Below are 18317 nucleotides of genomic sequence, written 5' to 3' on the forward strand. Positions count from 1 at the left end.
TTTGTTCCCTTCATTTTGAGAAGCTGTGTGGCCCAGAGGAAAGAGGATGGTAATGGGCATCAGGAGGCCCAGCTCTACCACCTGCCACCTTGGGCAAGTCCCTTAACTACTCTGTGCCTCAGTTTCCTCATTTGTAACGTGGGGAAGAAATACCTGTTCTCCCTCCTTCTTAGACCACATCCTCGGGTGGGAAGCGGACTGTGTCCAATCTAATTATCGTGTTTCTAGCCCAGCGCTTGGCACATAGTAAGTGCCTAATAAATACCCTCATCATCGTGTTGTGTTCTGTGTGTCTGTCCTCTCTCACTAGGTGGTGAACCCATTGTGGCTGGCAGTGAGCCTCAGTGGATTTTGGGGTAACTTCTTCTAGTCCTTAGTAAAGAGTAAATTCAGTGTAAATGCTTGCTCATGTTGGCAACAACAGAGGAAAAAAAAAACTAAGACTGAATGGTACAAAATGTTTAATTTACGTGCAACAGAAACACATCGATACAACACACACATTTTGCCATTAATGCCGCAGTCTGTTTTCCTTTACGCTGACGACACCTAAAACAGTTTCCTCATGCACAGTCGGACACTTACTCTACGACGATTACGCGGGGAGCTGAAATTCCATGAAAAGATCAACTTTCCACCCGTCGCTCCGAGAGGCGGAGCCGTCCGTAGGCCCGGTTAGACGCCCTGATCCGAGTCAGAGAGCTCTGAAGTACCGTGACTCGCCGGGGGAAAGGATGTAAACGTGAAGGTAGTGGCGACGTGGTCAAAGCGGGAGTTTCCGTGCGCGTCTGCTGAATAAACCGATCCTGGAAATTGACCAGTGATGGAGCGGGGATTCCGTTTTGTGTAACCCCAAGCCGAAAACCGGGGCGGGAGGGGAGAAGGAGGGATCCTGACCCCCTCTCTGCTGGTGCCCGGGCTGTCCCGGCAGTCTTTCTAGAAGCCCGGCTCAAATCCTCCGAATTGGGCCTCAGTCTCCCCTCAGAGTGGCAGAGGAAGAGGCTGAAGTCACTGGGGGCTCCCCAAACCGTTCTCTCCCCCTAAAAAAGGCCAATTGAAGCCCCCCGCTTCTGATCTCTCCCTCCCTCCGCCCGGCCAGGTGGGAAAGGGGGGCGAAACGAAACACCCGCACCACCTCCGAGTGCACCAGGGACAGATTCCGCTGGAAGCTGTCATGAGGATGATTTCCCCTACCCCCGGGGCAGCCGCTTCGCTTCTTGTAAACAGTTTGTGAAACTTCTTTGGCGTGACAGAGCCTCTCCCCCACCCGCAAGAACGAAGACGGCGGCTACTCCGCGAGACACGGTGGCTTTGGAGGGTTTCATGCCGAGTTTAAAACGCGGCCCTTTTGGAAGAGAGATCACGTGCGGCCTCGGGAGACGTCACTTTTAAATCTCTCTGGAAACCGTTCCCGTTAAAAAGGTAAAGAGACAGAAGAGTTCATGGGGGTTTGGGGAAACGCTAACTGGAGTTAAAGAGCGGGTGGTGTGGGTGGGCATTTCACCACAAAGCCTAGCCCCCGGAAAGACCCTTATTGAGAGACTTGTTTTTATCAAGGGTTTATTCTTCCGGTGGTGACTCCGTTTACCCTTACCCGAGAGCCTCCGCAATTCCCAGCACTACTTCTGGCTCAACTTCTCCCTTTTAGACTGGTCTTCTCCCATTTGTCCCTTTTTGGGAAGCGTTTGAAACGGCTGGATTGTTTTGAGGTGCGAGGGAGGGTTATCCTGGGCATTTCTCAATTGGCCTTTCTTCAAATAGTGGGGAAATCTGGATTGGGGTCGGGTTTTGTGGGGGCCGCGGGGCGGGGTGTCGGTACGTCAGTTCCCTTAAGTGCGTCTGAGCTGTGGGAAATGCCGTCTTCAAGGCCTTATCCGAAATCTGTTGGTGAGAGCAACTGTCCAGAAGGGCAAGTTCCTACAAAAGTTATAAAATGGTTAAGTGGAAACAAATCCCTAGTCGCTGGTAATTGACAACTGAAGAGCGCTTAAAAAATAAAGGAAATATGCTTCCGTGCTCCGAGACGCCGTGTGAAAAGGGTGGAAGCAGGTGGAAGGGAGTCATTTCTCCTGCGGACGTTCGATCCCGATCCCTTTTAATCGAGCAAAACTGCGCTGGTTGGCGTTCTCGCGCCAGAACCAGGGCCCGCAGATCGCAGCCGCGGAGACTCCTTGCAACTCCGGCGTGCCGGAAGGACTTTCCTAAGCCGCAAACGTTCGCTCGAGGTTCCTATTTCAGGGGAACTCTTCGGAAGGGTCCCCGTTCACCTGGGGAAAACGCCCCATTCGTGGGTGATGAGGGCATGAGAGAAATTAAGACGAGAAAGATGCACCCAGAGGGGACCCCGCGGCCATCAGCCTCAGGGAGGAGAGGAGAGGTGATTCCGTGTTTCCTGCGGCTGTCGTTCAGTCCCCCGCACGGGGTTTCAAACCAAAACGTCTTCCCGGGGGTCGGCCCGATGGAAAGCCGCGAGACGCGATCCGACACGGAGCTCGCTGCCCCCGACACTGTCTCAAGATGGAGTGAGGCCCGGGCTGGTCATCTCGGTGGTAGGACTTGCCAGATAGTCGGTGGATCTCGGGCTGGTCAGAGATTTGTAACTCGCTACCGAGGTGAGCGAGCCACAGAGCCCAAGCATGGAAGGGGTCCCCTCCTGCCCTGGAGAAGGGAGATCAGACGGGAAAACCGAAATCGCGATGCATTCGTTCAGTCGTATTTATCGAGCGCTTCCTGGGTGTAGTGCGCTGTACTAAGCGCTTGGGAGAGTACAATAATCGCCCCACAGAGGAAGAAACATAAGCCTGCCAAACCCGTCAGGGTTTATAACAATCCATCCGTCACTGGTACTTAGTGAGCATTTTCAGTGCGCAGAGCTCTGTATTAAGTGCTTGGGAGCGTACAATATAATTGAGTTGTTACACACAAAAAGCTTACAGTCCAGACAAACATTAAAGACAAGCAGACATGAGAAAGCGCTTAGAACAGTGCTTTGCACGTAGTAAGCGCTTAACAAATGCCATTATTATTATTATTATTGAAAAGGACTGTGGCCTAATGGATAGAGCATGGACCTGAGAATCAAAAGGACCTGGGTTCTAATGCCCGCTCTGCCACTTGCCTGCTGTGTGACCTCGGGCAAGTCACTTCACTTCTCTGGGGCTCAGTCTCTGGAAATCGGGGGTTAAGACCGTGAGCCCCATGGGGCCTGCACCGTGTCCAACCTAATTACCTTGTTTTCATTATTTCAATTGTATTTATTGAGCACTTAGTGCAGTGCTCTGCACACAATAAGCGCTTGGGAGAGTACAATGCAAGAATAAACAGACACGTTTCCAGCCCACAATGAGCTTCCAGCCCTACCCCAGTGCTTAGTACAGTGCTGGGCACAATCACCCCTCAAAAACAAAAGTGAAGGAGAGGATTTGGGAGGGAAGATGAGGATGATTGTTAGTATGTTTTGTTTTGTTCTCTGTCTCCTCCTTCTAGACTGTGAGCCCACTGTTGGGTAGGGACTGTATATGTCGCCAACTTGTACTTCCCAAGCACTTAGTACAGTGCTCTGCACACAGTAAGCGCTCAATACGGTTGATTATTATCAATACAACTGAGCAAATGAATTGCTCACGATTGAATGAATGATTGAATGAATCTCCCCCTCTTCCCCCCTCCATCCCCCTCGTCTTACCTCCTTCCCTTCCCCACAGCACCTGTATATATGTTTGTACATATTTATTACTCTATTTTGCTTGTACATATTTATTCTATTTTGTTAATATGTTTCGTTTTGTTGTCTGTCTCCCCCTTCTAGACTGTGAACCCGCTGTTGGGTAGGGACCGTCTCTATATGTTGCCAACTTGTACTTCCCAAGCGCTTAGTACAGTGCTCTGCACACAGTAAGCGCTCAATAAATACGATTGATGATGATGATTGATGATGATGTTGGTGGTATATCCATTCAGAGACGCCTTGGAGGCAGGAAGATCTGGCCACAGAGGGAAGAGGAGAGCCAGACGTGGGCTCTGTCAGGAAAACCATGATAGTGTTTCCAGGAGAGGGGAACTGAGAGGACAAGAAGGATCAGGACGGAGTATTTTCCATTACATTTGGTAAGAAAGGGCGTCCTTGGTGACCTGGTATAATAGCAATCTCAGGGGAGAGGAGGGAACAAAAATTGGACAGTAAAGGGTCAGGACAGGAGTTGGAAAAAGAAGAAGTGCAGGAAATGGACTTGAGGAGTTTAGACGGGAACAGTAGGAGGGAGGTGGGGCGGTAGCTGAATGTTGCAGTGGGGTCTGGAGGAGGATCTTTTTAAGATAAGGGAAACATGAGCCTGTTTGAAGCAGGGGGATGAGCCACCGGAGAGTGAGGGTTTGAAAATGATCATCGGGGAGAAAAGAGGAGATGCAAATTAGAACCCAGGTCCTTCTGATTTCCAGGCCCGTGCTCTATCCACTAGGCCATTCTGTTTCCTTTGGGTGACTATCACTCAGGATGGCACCTGGAAAGTTTCCTGGACTCTACCAGTCTCGGCTACGGGAGGGAGAGTCAAGCCTGTCCGTTCCATTCTTAGCTTGGGCGGTGGCTAGCGAGTGGAAGGAAGCAGCGTGGCACAGTGGAAAGAGCCCGGGCTTTGGAGTCAGAGGTCATGGGTTCAAATCCCGGCTCCGCCTCTTGTCAGCTGGGTGACTTTGGGCAAGTCACTTCATTTCTCCCCCTCGTCCCCCTCTCCACCCCCCCATCTTACCTCCTTCCCTTCCCCACAGCACCTGTATATATGTATATATGTTTGTACATATTTATTACTCTATCTATTTATTTATTTATTTTACTTGTACATTTCTATTCCGTTTATTTTATTTTGTTTGTATGTTTGGTTTTGTTCTCTGTCTCCCCCTTTTAGACCGTGAGCCCACTGTTGGGTAGGGACTGTCTCTATATGTTGCCAATTTGTACTTCCCAAGCGCTTAGCACAGTGCTTGCACATAGTAAGCACTCAATAAATACGATTGATGATGATGATGATGATGCTACAGGTCAAAACTCGCCCATGCTGGGCGGCAGCGTCACGGGAGAAAGTCGAGGGCGGAGACTCCGGTTTACCGCGCGGAAGGCAGAAAGGGTAAACCGCGTCCGGATTTTTACCGGGATAACTCGACAGATACCCTATCGGAACGACTGTAGATGGAGGTGGGGCGGGCTGGAAGAGGTGCATCCGTGGAGTTGCTATGGGTCGGAGACGACTCCACGGCCTAAGACAAGGCACAGGGTGCATATCGCAGTGTGTCAGTGAAAGAGAAGTAGAGGAAGTGAAGGCTTCGTTGGGGAGGTGGGATTTGAATACAGCTTCGGAGGTGGGGCGAGAATTGGTGCGGGTGAGTTTCAGTGTCTCACTTGGTGGATGGGTGAGGTGGAGCAGAAGGTCAGCAGAGCTGACGAGTGCGACGGAGGATGAATGTTGAAGTCCCTGAGGATCAGCGGACGGGAGGAGAAACAGAGACGACAGCTGAGCACGGCTAAGAAATCTGGAGATAGGGCTGGGAGGGCAACAGATGATTGGGTGGCCTAGTGGATACAGCACAGGCCTGGGAGCCAGGAGGACCTGAGTTCTAATTCCGGCTCTGCCCCTTGTCGGCTGTGTGACCTTGGGCAAGTCGCTTCACTTCTCTGGGCCTCAGTTACCTCATCTGGAGAATGGGGATTAAGACTGAGAGCCCTCTGTGGGACAGGGACTGTGTCCAACCTGTGAGCCCCCCCTCTGTGGGACAACCTGATCACCTTGTAACCTCCCCAGCACTTAGAACAGTGCTTTGCACATAGTAATTGCTTAATAAATGCCATTACTATTATTATTATTATTATTATTATTATTATTATTATTATTAGTCCAGTGCTTAGTTCAGTGCCTGGCACACAGTAAGCCCTTAACAAAAACCAAAAAAAAAAAAAAGATAGCAGAAAGGAGTGTTATTTTAGTACTTCTTAAATGGGGCTGTTATATTTTGAAAAAAATGAAGACTCAGTTTCCATTTCTCTAGACCGTTAAGTTCATTGTGGGCAGGGAATGTGTCTGTTTTTAATAATAATTTTGGTATATGTTAAGCGCTTACTACGTACCAGGCACTGTTCTAAGTGATGGGGGAGATACAAGGTAATCAGGTTGTCCCACATGGGGCTCACAGTCTTAATCCCCATTTTCCAGATGAGGGAACTGAGGCACAGAGAAGTGAAGTGACTTGCCCGAAGTCACACAGCTGATAAGCGGCAGAGCCGGGATTAGAACCCATGACCTCTGCCTCCCAAGCCCTCACTCTTTCCACTGAGCCACGCTGCTTCTCTTTTTGTTCTCTTGTGCTCTCCCCAGCGCTTGGCACAGTGCTCCGCTCACAGGAAGTGCTGAATAAATACGACTGACTGATTGGAATATTTGGTGTGGAGGGTGGATGAAAAGCAGCTTTTTCACAGTCAAATTCACAATTACTTTCGTCCTGAGACCCCCCCCAGGTGCCAAGGGGGCTTAATACACTCCCTGGCAGTGAGCTAGGAAGGCAGGGGGTCACAGCCACTGGGCTAATGGTTTCTAACCAACACATGGAGGCAACTCAGGGACCTCTCGAGGGGGCCCCCAAAATATCAGAGGGCCATCATGGTTGCTTTCAGGGTACATGCGCATCCCCCAAGCTCAACAGCCCACTCCATCATCACCATAATAATAATGATGGTATTTGTTAAGCGCTCACTATGTGCCCGGCCCTGTACTAAGCGCTGGGGTGGATGCAGGAAAATCGGGTTGGACACAGTCCCTGTCCCACGTGGGGCTCACGGCCTCGATCCCCATTTTTACAGATGAGGGAACGGAGGCACAGAGAAGTGAAGTGACTTACCCACGGTCACCCAGCAGCCGAATGGAATCAAACCCAAGCTAGTGGCTTGCTGACCTGGTGACCTCGCAACCTCACAACCCTCGAGTAGCTCTCTGGGAATATCGTTCACGTGTAGCTTCTATGGAAAACAGTGGAAAAAAAATTGCTTTGAGGCAGGTAATTTTACCTTCACTTAGTAGGTTTAATATCCCTTCTTTTTCATCTCCATCCTGCGAATGGCCTGGGTCCAGAGATGACTGAGAAAGGTTCCCTTCTCCTAATTGGTCCAGACTTTGAAAACTTTTCCTGGAAAATAAAAATGACATCATTCTTCAGTTTACTGCGATCCGGGTCTTATTTTTTTCCTCAGACTCTTTCCCTTTCCTTACTTCTGCCTCCGATTGCCTCCTCCCCAATTTATCCAAGTTCTGCTCTACTTTGGGAAGGCCTGCTGAACCCGCAGAAAAAGGGAAAATGGCAACTCCGTGAGTCAATAAATGGGTCTCACCGACTGACTGATTGACAAGTTCGGATCTGCTCCGTAAGTCTGAGTTCTACGGCAGGAACGGAAAAAGCTTAGATTTTTTTTTTTTAGACTTTGTACGTACGCCCATTCGTTTTCTTTGTTACTTCTGTGGCGAAGTCTAAATATTTCAGATGGTAGAAGAGTCATCGATTTTTAGGTCTAAGCCCCTATTAAAAATAACCAACCCCCTTCCCGTTTCTTAGTAAGCACTGGGGGGGATTTCATACGAAGTGTTTTGCGAAAAAGCACGGCCTTGGATTTTTCCATCTGGTCGTAACCGACTATCTCATCCCCTAGAGTTGGCTTAATTTAGCAAGTACCAAATGAATGCAAGGTGAAGTTTAGCACAAGCCTCAGAGACCCATGTCAAGCAGGGGCGATTCCAAGAATGAATAAACAGAAACACAGTATTCCCTCTCAAATCACGTGGTTAAAGACATTTAAAAGATGCCCTGAGAATTGCCTCCGGATTGTCTTCGGTAAGAAGAACTAAATGATTTGTCCGTAAACTCGTCTCTAGACTGTAAGCTCATGGTGGGCAGGGAGCATGTCTGCAGAAACAGTGTGGCCTAGTGGATGGAGCCCAAGCCTGGGACTCAGAGGATCTGGGTTCTAATCTCCGCTCTGCCACTTGTCTGCTGGCTGCCCTTGGGCAAGTCACTTCACTTCTCTGTGCCTCAGCTACTCCAGCTGTAAAATGGGGATTAAGACTGTGAGCCCCGTGTGGGACAGGGACTAGCTTGCATCTACCCCAATGCTTTGCACATAAATACCATAAAAAAACTCCATTGTATTGACCGTTCCCAAGTGTTTAGAACAGTGCCCTGCACATAGAAAGTGCCCAATAAACACCATTGATGATAAGAGGAGAGAAATAACGTTCTGTCCCCCCAGGCTTGGGAGAAATGAATTTCAGAACATTGTCCTGAGATGGTACAACCAAACTGTGACGTAAAGCTGGCTTCCCTTTTCTAGTGTACTTATTTTTCCAACGTCAAAGACTGGAAAGAGTCACCTGAGAGACAATTCCTTCAAACGGACTACCCCACTGCTGTGCTTTTGTGGAGATTTTCTATTTCCCCGGTAGTTTGCGTGAGCAGGGGCCACTGGAAATTCCACTGGAGTTTTCGGGCGAACCCTGCCACTTGGCATTCCCTAGCAGTAATTCTGAAGTTGCACATCAGCCCTGACGGCATGGGGAGACGAGCGAATAGTGGCTTAAAACAACCACCACTACATTGGGTCCATTTCTTTACGAGCTGCTTTCCTGTGCCTATCGAGAAAGCTCATGGATCACAGAAAATTACCAGCTGGGATTGCGGGCTTCCGGGCCTGGGTGTGGTGTGGAGATGGCAGGAGGTGGTGTTCTCAAAACTACCGCGTGGCCTAATGGATTTTTAAGCACGGCCCTGGGAGTCGGAAGATCAGGGTTCTAATCCCGGCTCCGCCATGTCAGCTGTGTGACCTTGGACAAGTCACTTAGCTTCTCCGTGCCTCAGCTTCCTCGTCTGTAAAATGAGGAATGAGACTGTGAGCCCCATATGGGACACAGACTGTGTCCAACCTGATTATCTACTGCTTAGTACAGTGCCTGGCACATAGTAAGCGCTTAACATTTACCATAAAAAAAAAACAAACAAAAAACTGCTGGTCTCAGCTGATTTTGGAGGCTGGTAGGAAGGGGGTCTGAACAGCAGGCAATGACTATAGCAGGAGGCTCTTCTCTCTCTCCAGATGACTTTTTTCCTAAGCTCCCTTTACTGGCCCCTAAAAGGGCACTTAACCCTACTGCCACAAACAGAAGCATTGCTCTTGCCCTGCCTCCATGCAAGCCACCTTATTCTTGTAGCGGGGTTGCTTAAAAAGTTTTATCTCAAGTAAAGAACTCATCAATATGTATACAAAGCCCCCTAGAAATGCCATTATTATTATTATTATTATTATTAAAGTGCACAGAAAAAAACCCGCGCTGATGGATGAAGGAGAAAAGTCTGGATTTTGCAAACAGACACCAAAGTAGAACTGACGTGAACTCGTCGAAGAAAGCGTTCAGCCTTCACTGGGACGCCACACAATACGGCAGTTCACTCTAGGAAAGGACAATGTTCTGCACGCGGTAAGCGCTCAATAAATACGATTGAATGAATGAATCTGCCAAGAAGCAGAAGAGAAGCAGTGTGGCCTAATGGATAGAGCTTGGGGCTGGGAGTCAGAAGGACCTGGATTCTAATCCTGGGCTCCGCCACTTGTCCGCTGTGTGACTAGACTGTGAGCTCGCTGTGGGCAGGGATTCCACTTTATTGCCGTATTGTACTTTCCCAAGCCCTTAGTAGAGTGCTCTGCAAATAGTAAGCACTCAATAAATACGGCTGATTGAACGAATGAATGACCCTGGGCAAGTCACTTCACTTCTCTGGGCCTCAGTTCGCTCATCTGTAAAATGAGGAATAAGACTGCGAGCTCTATGTGGGACAGGGAATGTGGCCAAACTGATTAACTTGTATCTACCCCAGTGCTTAGTACAGTGCCTGGCACAGCATCATCATCATCATCATCATCATCATCATCATAATAATAATGTTGGCATTTGTTAAGCACTTACTATGGGCAAAGCATTGTTCTAAGCACATAGTAGGTGCTTAACAAATACCATAAAAAGAAAAAAAACAAAAGATCAGCATTCTGTTCCAACTATACACTCCTTGAGGGCAGGGATCTTCTCTACCAACTCTATTATACTCTCCTAGGTGCTTAGCACAGGGTTCGGTACGCACTAAGTACTACAACAATACCACTGATCGATTAACTTGTGACCTGTTTTGTACTTGTTGACTGATGACCCCACAGACATTCTTAAATACTCTTCAATTATTGAGTCTGTCTAAAATCAGGGGAACAGCCTGGCCCAGTGGAAAGGGCATAGGCCTGGAAATCAGAGGTTCTGGGGTCTATTCCCAGCTCCACCACTCATCTGCTGTGTGACCTTGGGCAATGCACTTAGGCTCTCTGTGCCTCAGTTTCCTCATCTGCAAAATGGGGATTCAATACCTGTTCTCCCTCCTACTTAGACTCCAAGCCCCGTACGAGACTGGATTATCTGGCATCCATCCCACCTTTTAGTGCAATAATTGTCGCACAGCAGACAAGTGGAGGAGCCGGGATTAGAACTCACATCCTCTGACTCTCTTTACACTAAGCCACGCTGCTTCTCTTGAACGGGGCCGATCAGAAAGACATTTCTTTGTTTCCCTCTGTGGGAAATTCCTGCCTCTGGCTTCCCAATATTGGGGTTGGGAACTCTGAAAAGGAGAGTAACCCCAGGTGATCAGTGCACAAAAGAGCAGAAAGCTCCGTCTCAAATAACCCGGCCCAAACGAGCGTGACCTAATGGACAGAACACGGGCTTGGCAATCAGAAAGACCTGGGTTCTTATCCCGGCTCTGCCACTTGTCTGATGTGCTCTTGGGCAAGTCGCTGCCTTTCTCTGTGCCTCAGTGACCTCCTCTGTAAGATGCGGATTAGGACTGTGAGCCCCATGGGGGACAGAGACTTTGTCCAACCTGATGAGCTTCGTATCTATCCAGGTGCTCGGAAGAGTGGTTGACACAAAGTGAGCACTTGACAAATACCATCATCATCAGTCAACCCATAAAGTGACGGCCCTTAGCTGCGAATGTGACTTTAGCGGGGGTTTTCAGTGCTAAATCCGGGCCCAAAGAGCCCCCAGGGACAGTTTAGGAGCCCGGCCAGTCTCCGCTACCTTCCGATCCCACGGTTTTCTTCTGGACTATTCTCCCTCAGGCCAGGCCCAACCCCGAATTGTCTCTGTTCCATTGCTGAGTGAGGGACAGGCAGAGGCTGATCGTCTGGCGACCACTTTAAGCAACAGATCTTGCCCCGGCTGACAAACGGACCATGCTGTGGGGAAGCAATTCTGGGCAGAAAGAGGAATCTCGTGAAGGTGCCCCGGTACAGACTGGGGATCCCGGCTCTGGCCTTCAAAGCACAGAGCAGAGCGGAGCTTCCGGGAGACGTTCCGAGTGAGGGTGCGGCGGGAATACGGGAATGAAGAAGACTGATGTTACAGAGGTGAAAGGAAGAGTTGCATGACAAAGGGGAAGTGGCAAAGTGAGGTGAAGACAAAGAAAACAAGTGACTGTCAAGGAGATGCCAACCTCTGGGGCTAGTACAATAACTCACTGGGCCGCAGCTCTGAGACCCGGCCCGGCCACTCCAAATCAGGTAGAAAGGGAGGAGAAAGGAGGAGGGAGGTGAATTTGAACTGAAGGCTGATTTTGGCGGTGGGGAGACAGGGCGGCGGGGGGAAGGAAGGGCAGTGGGTTTACTCTCTGAGCGCCTCCGAAAGCAGATACGCTAATAAAATGAACTCCGTACTAGACTGACCTGGCAGGCTTCCTACGGCGTCCATGCCCTCAGACGGGGCAATTCGGTGTTGCCAAACTGAGACAGAAAACTGAATGCTGAGGCAAACAGGACCTGAGATCTAGAGTTTAAAACAATACCTCACGAGCCCACGCCTGAAAGGAACCGAGTGGCTTCGAGGGGAAGCGGAGCGTCATTTCTTCCCAATTCCACAGCCTCGGCCTTCTTTCACGGCATTAACGCATTTAAGCGTCTCAACTCTCCATTCTTAAGCTCTAGAACCAGCACAGGGGTCTGACCCGAAATCGACCAAAAACACCCCTGAAGAAATCGGAAAATCTACCCGTACGGCACAAGTGACCGCATCCAGTCTGGGAGTCAGGGGGCCTGAGTTCTAATCCTGATTCCGCCACCAGTCTGCTTCACTTCTCTGGGCCTCGGTTACCTCATCGAGGGACGTGGACCACGTCGAAGCTGATTCGCCTGTATCTACCCCGGCGCTTAGTACAGTGCCTGGTACTTAGAACAGTGCTTTGCACATAGGAAGCACTTAACAAATGTCATTATTATTATTATTATTGCCATTACGAAAAAGAAAATGGAGGTTGAAAAAGGCATTCCACTTACTCATCCCACTGTTTACTGTGCTTTCGGTAAAGCAATGTGTCCAGGGCTACAGCATTGCCATCCGAGGCTCCTGGGGAAGGCCACTGGTTGGTGAGGTGAGTAGTTAACTCTTGTCTTGATCTTAAATCATTATTCTTTAGCACAGTCCTGTGAACATTAAAATGGTGAGTGCTTTGGCAGCCCCTGCTCAGAAACGGAAGAGAAGCTGATGGATCAAAGAACGCCCACACCATTGATACAGGGAAAAAAAAACCAACAACAACAAAAAACACCTGACAGCCCACCCCAGATAAGCCAGTTGTAAGCTGTCTGTGGGCAGGGAATGTGTCTACCTCCTCTCTTATACCGGACTCTCCTCAAGTGCCTAGTACAGTGCTGTACACATAGTACGCGCTCAATAAATACCACTGGTCGATGCCAGGCCCCCGACTGGTTTGAACAAGAACATTAGCCTTGAGGGGTGTGTTCTTTCATTCTTTCCTTGCTGGCTGCCCAAAGTCTAAGGGTCTCGTGCTCTGAGGCTATTTCTGAAGAATCCTCTCCCGGGAACTCCAACTCACAACCCTCCAGTAACAACAGATTTCTCCTACCAACTGCTTAGAATCAGTCAGTCACCTCGGGAATAGCAGAGAGGGGAGGGAAAAGCCAGGGACAAAGTAGGGGGTGTAGAGGCAATTGTCCTATTTCAAAGTGAGCAACTGGTTAAAGGATTGGAGTGGGTAAAAAAATACAGCAAAACCTAAATCGGAAAATAGCAGCAAGAGAAGTCACCACAGATCCCAGACACGTCAGGTATACCTATCTATGACAGAAAGGGTCCGCCGTATATAGACAAAACTGAAAACCGTACAGGCAAGATGCATTAAGAGAATTCCCATCTTCTCCTTCCTGCAGTCCAGATTTCCAAGAGCGCAGAAGCTACTAATGAAGCAGAAATGCTCCGCTCCACTGTCTGGTGAAATTGGGACAATGAAAGCAAGGAGAACAGAGGAAAGGTTTCCAGGACTCAGTAAAACGAAGCCCCGGGTGATATCACCTCCCAGTTAGAAGCTGGGAATCCACGGCTGCGGGTAAGCAAAACCAGCAAGGCAAGGCTCACTGCATCCAAGGAAGGAGCAGTTACTTTCAAGCAGGAACCTCTTGAGAAGTGGGAAGGAAACGAAAAGTGAAACCAGCAAGAGGCACTACAAACATGACGGCATGCGCTCGATAAATATCACTCAGGGCCTGGATGTCTGAAGGGACAATTTTGGTGTGAGCTCACTGGTCAGGACTTTGCATTAAACCTTTGCAGGAGAATCCTGCGAAAGTTCACCCCAAAATACTTTAATCTTAGAAACGTATTTTTCGTTGCTTCAGATAACCTGATGTGAAGCGTTTGCTTCCTCTCTGTCCGCAAGACCGCCACTCTGGTCTAGGTCCTTGCCGTATTTCCCCCGGCTGGACCCCCGCGCGACTGATATCCCCGCTTTCTCCCCGGTTCCTTTTTCCAAAACATCGCCCTGCCTGTGCCTCTCCAGTCCTCAACCACCTCCAGTGGTTTTGGATTCCTCTCCGCATCTAGCAGAAACTCCTGACTACCAGCTCGCTCCTCTTATCTTTCAGTTCTCTTAGTCCATCCTCTCTCGCACGCTCCTCCCTTCCTCAGGGCCCCGGTCTCAAAAATCCACCTCTGACCCTGCCTCCAGCCTGGACTCCCCTCCCGTTTCAGAGCTGCCAGAAACCCATTTCTCCCCTTCTTCCGAGCCCTCCTTAAAATCCCACCTCCTCCAGGAGGAGATTCTTGACTAACTTCCTTCTCCCTATCCGCCCGACTATTACCACAACACGCAGCCAAGGCTAGCACTTTGGGGCATAATGACTGACGTTCAGGAGCGGCTGCGGAAGGAAAGAGGCAGAAGAAACCCCCGAGGTCAAAATCCATTTGGCTTCAAGAAATCCTGGGCTAGATCCAGAAAGAGATTTGACTGGGAAAAGCCCGAGACAGGAGAGATGGAGATTAATGCGCATTCTCTGGCAATCCCAACGGCGGAGGGAAGGGACGAGCCAATCTAACGTCAGATCTGTGGAAGAGGCTTCCGGACAGGAGGGTCGCCAACACCGGGAAGAGCCACAGGAGGACAGGCCAAAGCAAAAAATCGAACTGGGCCTTCTTATGGAGTGCTGGGTCAGGAGGTGGACCAGACCCGGGTGAGGCTGAGTGGGAATTCCAGATCCCCTTCTTCCCAGCCTGCTCAGGGAAACTGAACCTCTGCATTCTCTAGAAGAACTGTTTCCCTTGATCCAGAAGATGGCTGCCTGTGGCCTGGAATGCCCTCCCCGCTCACATCCGATGGACAATTGTTCTCCCCGCCTTCAAAGCCTTATTGAAGCTGCTTCTCCAACATGCCTTCCCTAAGCCCTCTTTTCCTTTTCTTCCACACCCTTTTGCATCACTCCCTTTATTCATCCCCCCTCCCAGCCCCACAGCACTTGTGACCATAGCTGTACTTCATTTATTTAAATGTCTGTCCCCCTTAATTATTTACATTAACGTCTGTTTCCCTTGCTCAAGAAGATGTCCTGCCTCTGGCCTGGTATGCCCTCCCTCCTCATATAATATCCAACAGACTATTGCTCTCCCCTCCTTAAAAGCCTTATCGGAGGCCCATCTCCTCCAAGAGGCCTTCCCTGACTAAGCCCTCCTTTCCTCTTCTCCCACTCCCTTCTACATCACCCTGACTTGCTCCCTTTCTTCACCCCTGCCCCAACCCCACAGCACTTTTGTACATATCTGTAATTGTATTTATCTCTTATTAATGGCTGTCTCGCCCTCTAGACTGTAAGCACGCTGTGGGCAGAGAACGTGTCTGCTATATTATATTGTCCTCTCCCAAGCTCTTAGTTCAGTGCTCTGCAAACAGTAAGCACTCAATAAATACAATCGACTCACTGACTATAGCTAAGCGGCCCTAATTTCAATCCAGTGGAAAAAAAAACATTTTTTGTTTGTTTTTATAGTATTTGTTAAGCGCTTACTATGTATCAAGCACTGTTCTAAGCACTGGGGTAGATTCAAGATCATCAGGTCAGGTCGGGCACAGCCCCCGTCCCACACGGGCCTCACGGTCTAAATAGGAGGGAGAACAGGAGTCCAATTCACTTTCACACGGAACTGCAGAAAGGGAACAGGTTTTCAGAACTGGGGAATAACCAAGACTGAAGTAAGAAATGTGGGGAGTGAATGTCTGTTTATTGTTATCCTGTACTCTCCCCAACGCTTAGTACAGCGTTCTGCATATAGTAAGTGCCCAATAAATATGACCAAATGAATGAATTGAAGAAATAAAACGTGCATGCCTATCCTGGAAGGCTTACTGGCTGTCAAAAAATGGTCCTGGAAAAAGGCCTACATCAATGGTTGATAATATGACTGTAACACCATATGACCCCAAACAACAGGATGTTAGGGCTCCTAATTTGCTAATTAGGTTATGTAAGCATAATGAAACTGCTGGTGGATGTACTAAATCATTAAGCATTGTTTAATTTTAAAACTCTGTACTGTATAAAGCTATGTATGTCTTATTATGTCAGTAAAATTGTTTGGAATTAGTACTTTTTGATTCATACCGTTTAAATGAATTGTCAGTCATTTGCCACCCTGAATATGCTACACCTACTCATATGCTATTACTACTAATAATAACAATTATAATAATAATAATAATGAGAAGCAGCATGGCCTAAAAGATAGAGCATGGGCTTGGCAGTCAAAAGGATCTGTGTTCTATTTCCCGGCTCCACAACTCATCTGCTGTGTGTCCTTGGGCAAGTCACTTAACTTCTCTGTGACTCAGTTTTCTCATCTGCAAAGTGGGGAGTAAAACCGTGAGCCCTACGTGGGATATGGACTGAATCCAACCTGATTAGCTTGTATCTACCCCACCTGGCACTTAACAGGCACTTAACAAATACCATAAAAAATAATAGTAATAACTGTGGTACTTATAAGCGCTTATTGGGTGCCAACCACTTTTATTAAGCCCTGAGGTAGATACAGTTTCAAGTCATACACAGTCCCTGTCCCACATGGGGCTCAAAATCTAAGTAGGAGAGAGAACAGGCATTGAATCCCCATTTTACAGGTGAGGAAACTGAGATATAGAGAAGTTAAATGACTTCCCCAAGGTCACGCAGCAGACAAGAGACAGAACCCGGATTAGGTTATTTTATGATAATGATAAATTACTGACTAAACATTTCTTTTCATGTTTTCTCATCTTAAGGGCTGGGAATTTTCAAAGTGCTTGGTCAAGTGAAAAATAAACCCAAAGTCTAGACACTTATTTTTCTAGAAGGTTAGTTCTTGTCTCAAAATGTGTGTTCACACAAGAATTGTGATTTCTTTGCTACTCCTGTGTTATCCAAGTTTCCCCAACTAGCATCTTACTTACAGCTGGTCTTGCAATTCCAGAATTATGTATTCCAGCTGCTCCTTTTCCAATTTATGGGCCAAATCAGAATCTTCTATCCTCTGGAATAACAGTTTGTTTTGAGACGCAGATTCCGATAGCTGCTTTTCCCGAAGTCTTACCAGCTCTTCAAGATAACCCTGGAAATAGAGCAACACAAGAGAGTACTCAGAGAAACAGTGTTAATTAAAATTTACAGTGGCACCATTCCAACGTATTTTATTTAATTCATCAAAACACATAAGTAATTGGGAGACTCAAATCTCCCAACTGCCAAAGTCACTCCCTAATAGTAAGCAAAATGGCTTTAGGCAACTGGCAATAGCTAAAATGGTTTTAAGACAATTACTTCACTCTCACAAGGCCTCTTTTAGTGTCTAACTTTCTCCCAGGTATGACTTTAAAAAATATGTGCTAAAGATCATCATCATCATCAATCGTATTTACTGAGCGCTTACTATGTGCAGAGCACTGTACTAAGCGCTTGGGTAGTACAAATTGGCAACATATAGAGACAGTCCCTACCCAACAGTGGGCTCACAGTCTAAAAGGGGGGGACAGAGAACAAAACCAAACATACTAACAAAATTAAATAGAATAGATATGTACAAGTAAAATAGAGTAATAAATATGTACAAACATATATACAATCAGTGGCATTTATTGAGCACTTACTGCATGCAGAGCACTGTACGAAGTGCTTGGGAGAGTACGATATCACAGAGTTGGTAGACACGTTCTCTGCCCACAGCGAGACCTCAAATAATGGAGCAGAGAAGTGCACTTTGGGGAGACAGCCACGGAACACGGGTAAGTTCGTTGTGCAACAATCAGGAATCAATCAATCGTATTTATTGAGCGCTTACTGTGTGCAGAGCGCTGTACTAAGCGCTTGGGAAGTACAAGTTGGCAACATATAGAGACAGCCCCTACCCAACAGCGGGCTCACAGTCTAAAAGGGGGAGACAGAGAAGGAATGGAACAAAACTGTCTTAGACTATGGGCTTGGGCGGCGTCTGACACGAAGACGGAGAAATCGAAATGACACCGGGCTGTGGAAGTAATAACTGCCACAATACAGAAGAGGGCAATCTTTATATGCCTAGAATTTACGCCAGGCTCAGTTCCGTTCATCCCATCGGCCATTCTCACGGATCAATCAATCGATCGTTACTTACTGAATGCTCACTGTGTGCAGAGCACTGTACTAAACGCTTGTGGGGGGTGGGGGTGGGTTGGCACGTTCCCTGACCACAATGAGCTTACAGTCGGATAAAACGAAACCATCGGTATTGGCATCTTCAAACTTGAAGGTCAGAGAGAGGGAGGGGAGAGAGAGACAGAGAGAGAAAGCGTATGGGTGGAAATACAGCAACGCAAGTAACTCTGGAACAGGATAGGCATATACATTTTATTTCTTCATTCATTCGGGCGTATTTATTGAGCATTTACTGTGCGCAAAGGAC

At 48.1% G+C, this 18317-nt stretch overlaps 1 protein-coding gene across 1 annotated transcript in view; it reads right to left on the reverse strand.

Annotated features, from left to right (window-relative positions):
* Positions 1-444: 444 nt before the first annotated feature.
* The window catches only part of RUNDC3B (RUN domain containing 3B), a 49651-nt gene continuing 31778 nt past the window's right edge, over positions 445-18317 (reverse strand). Inside the window, exons 8-11 of the mRNA XM_038755555.1 lie at positions 16834-16991; positions 12398-12544; positions 7049-7167; positions 445-2658 (exon numbers count right to left, since the gene is read on the reverse strand). Of these exons, the coding sequence (XP_038611483.1) occupies positions 2513-2658; positions 7049-7167; positions 12398-12544; positions 16834-16991 (570 nt within the window). The 3' untranslated portion in view covers positions 445-2512. The remainder of the gene's footprint in view (positions 2659-7048; positions 7168-12397; positions 12545-16833; positions 16992-18317) is intronic.

Source organism: Tachyglossus aculeatus, chromosome 13 (assembly GCF_015852505.1).
Source record: "Tachyglossus aculeatus isolate mTacAcu1 chromosome 13, mTacAcu1.pri, whole genome shotgun sequence".
Lineage (NCBI taxonomy): Eukaryota > Metazoa > Chordata > Mammalia > Monotremata > Tachyglossidae > Tachyglossus > Tachyglossus aculeatus.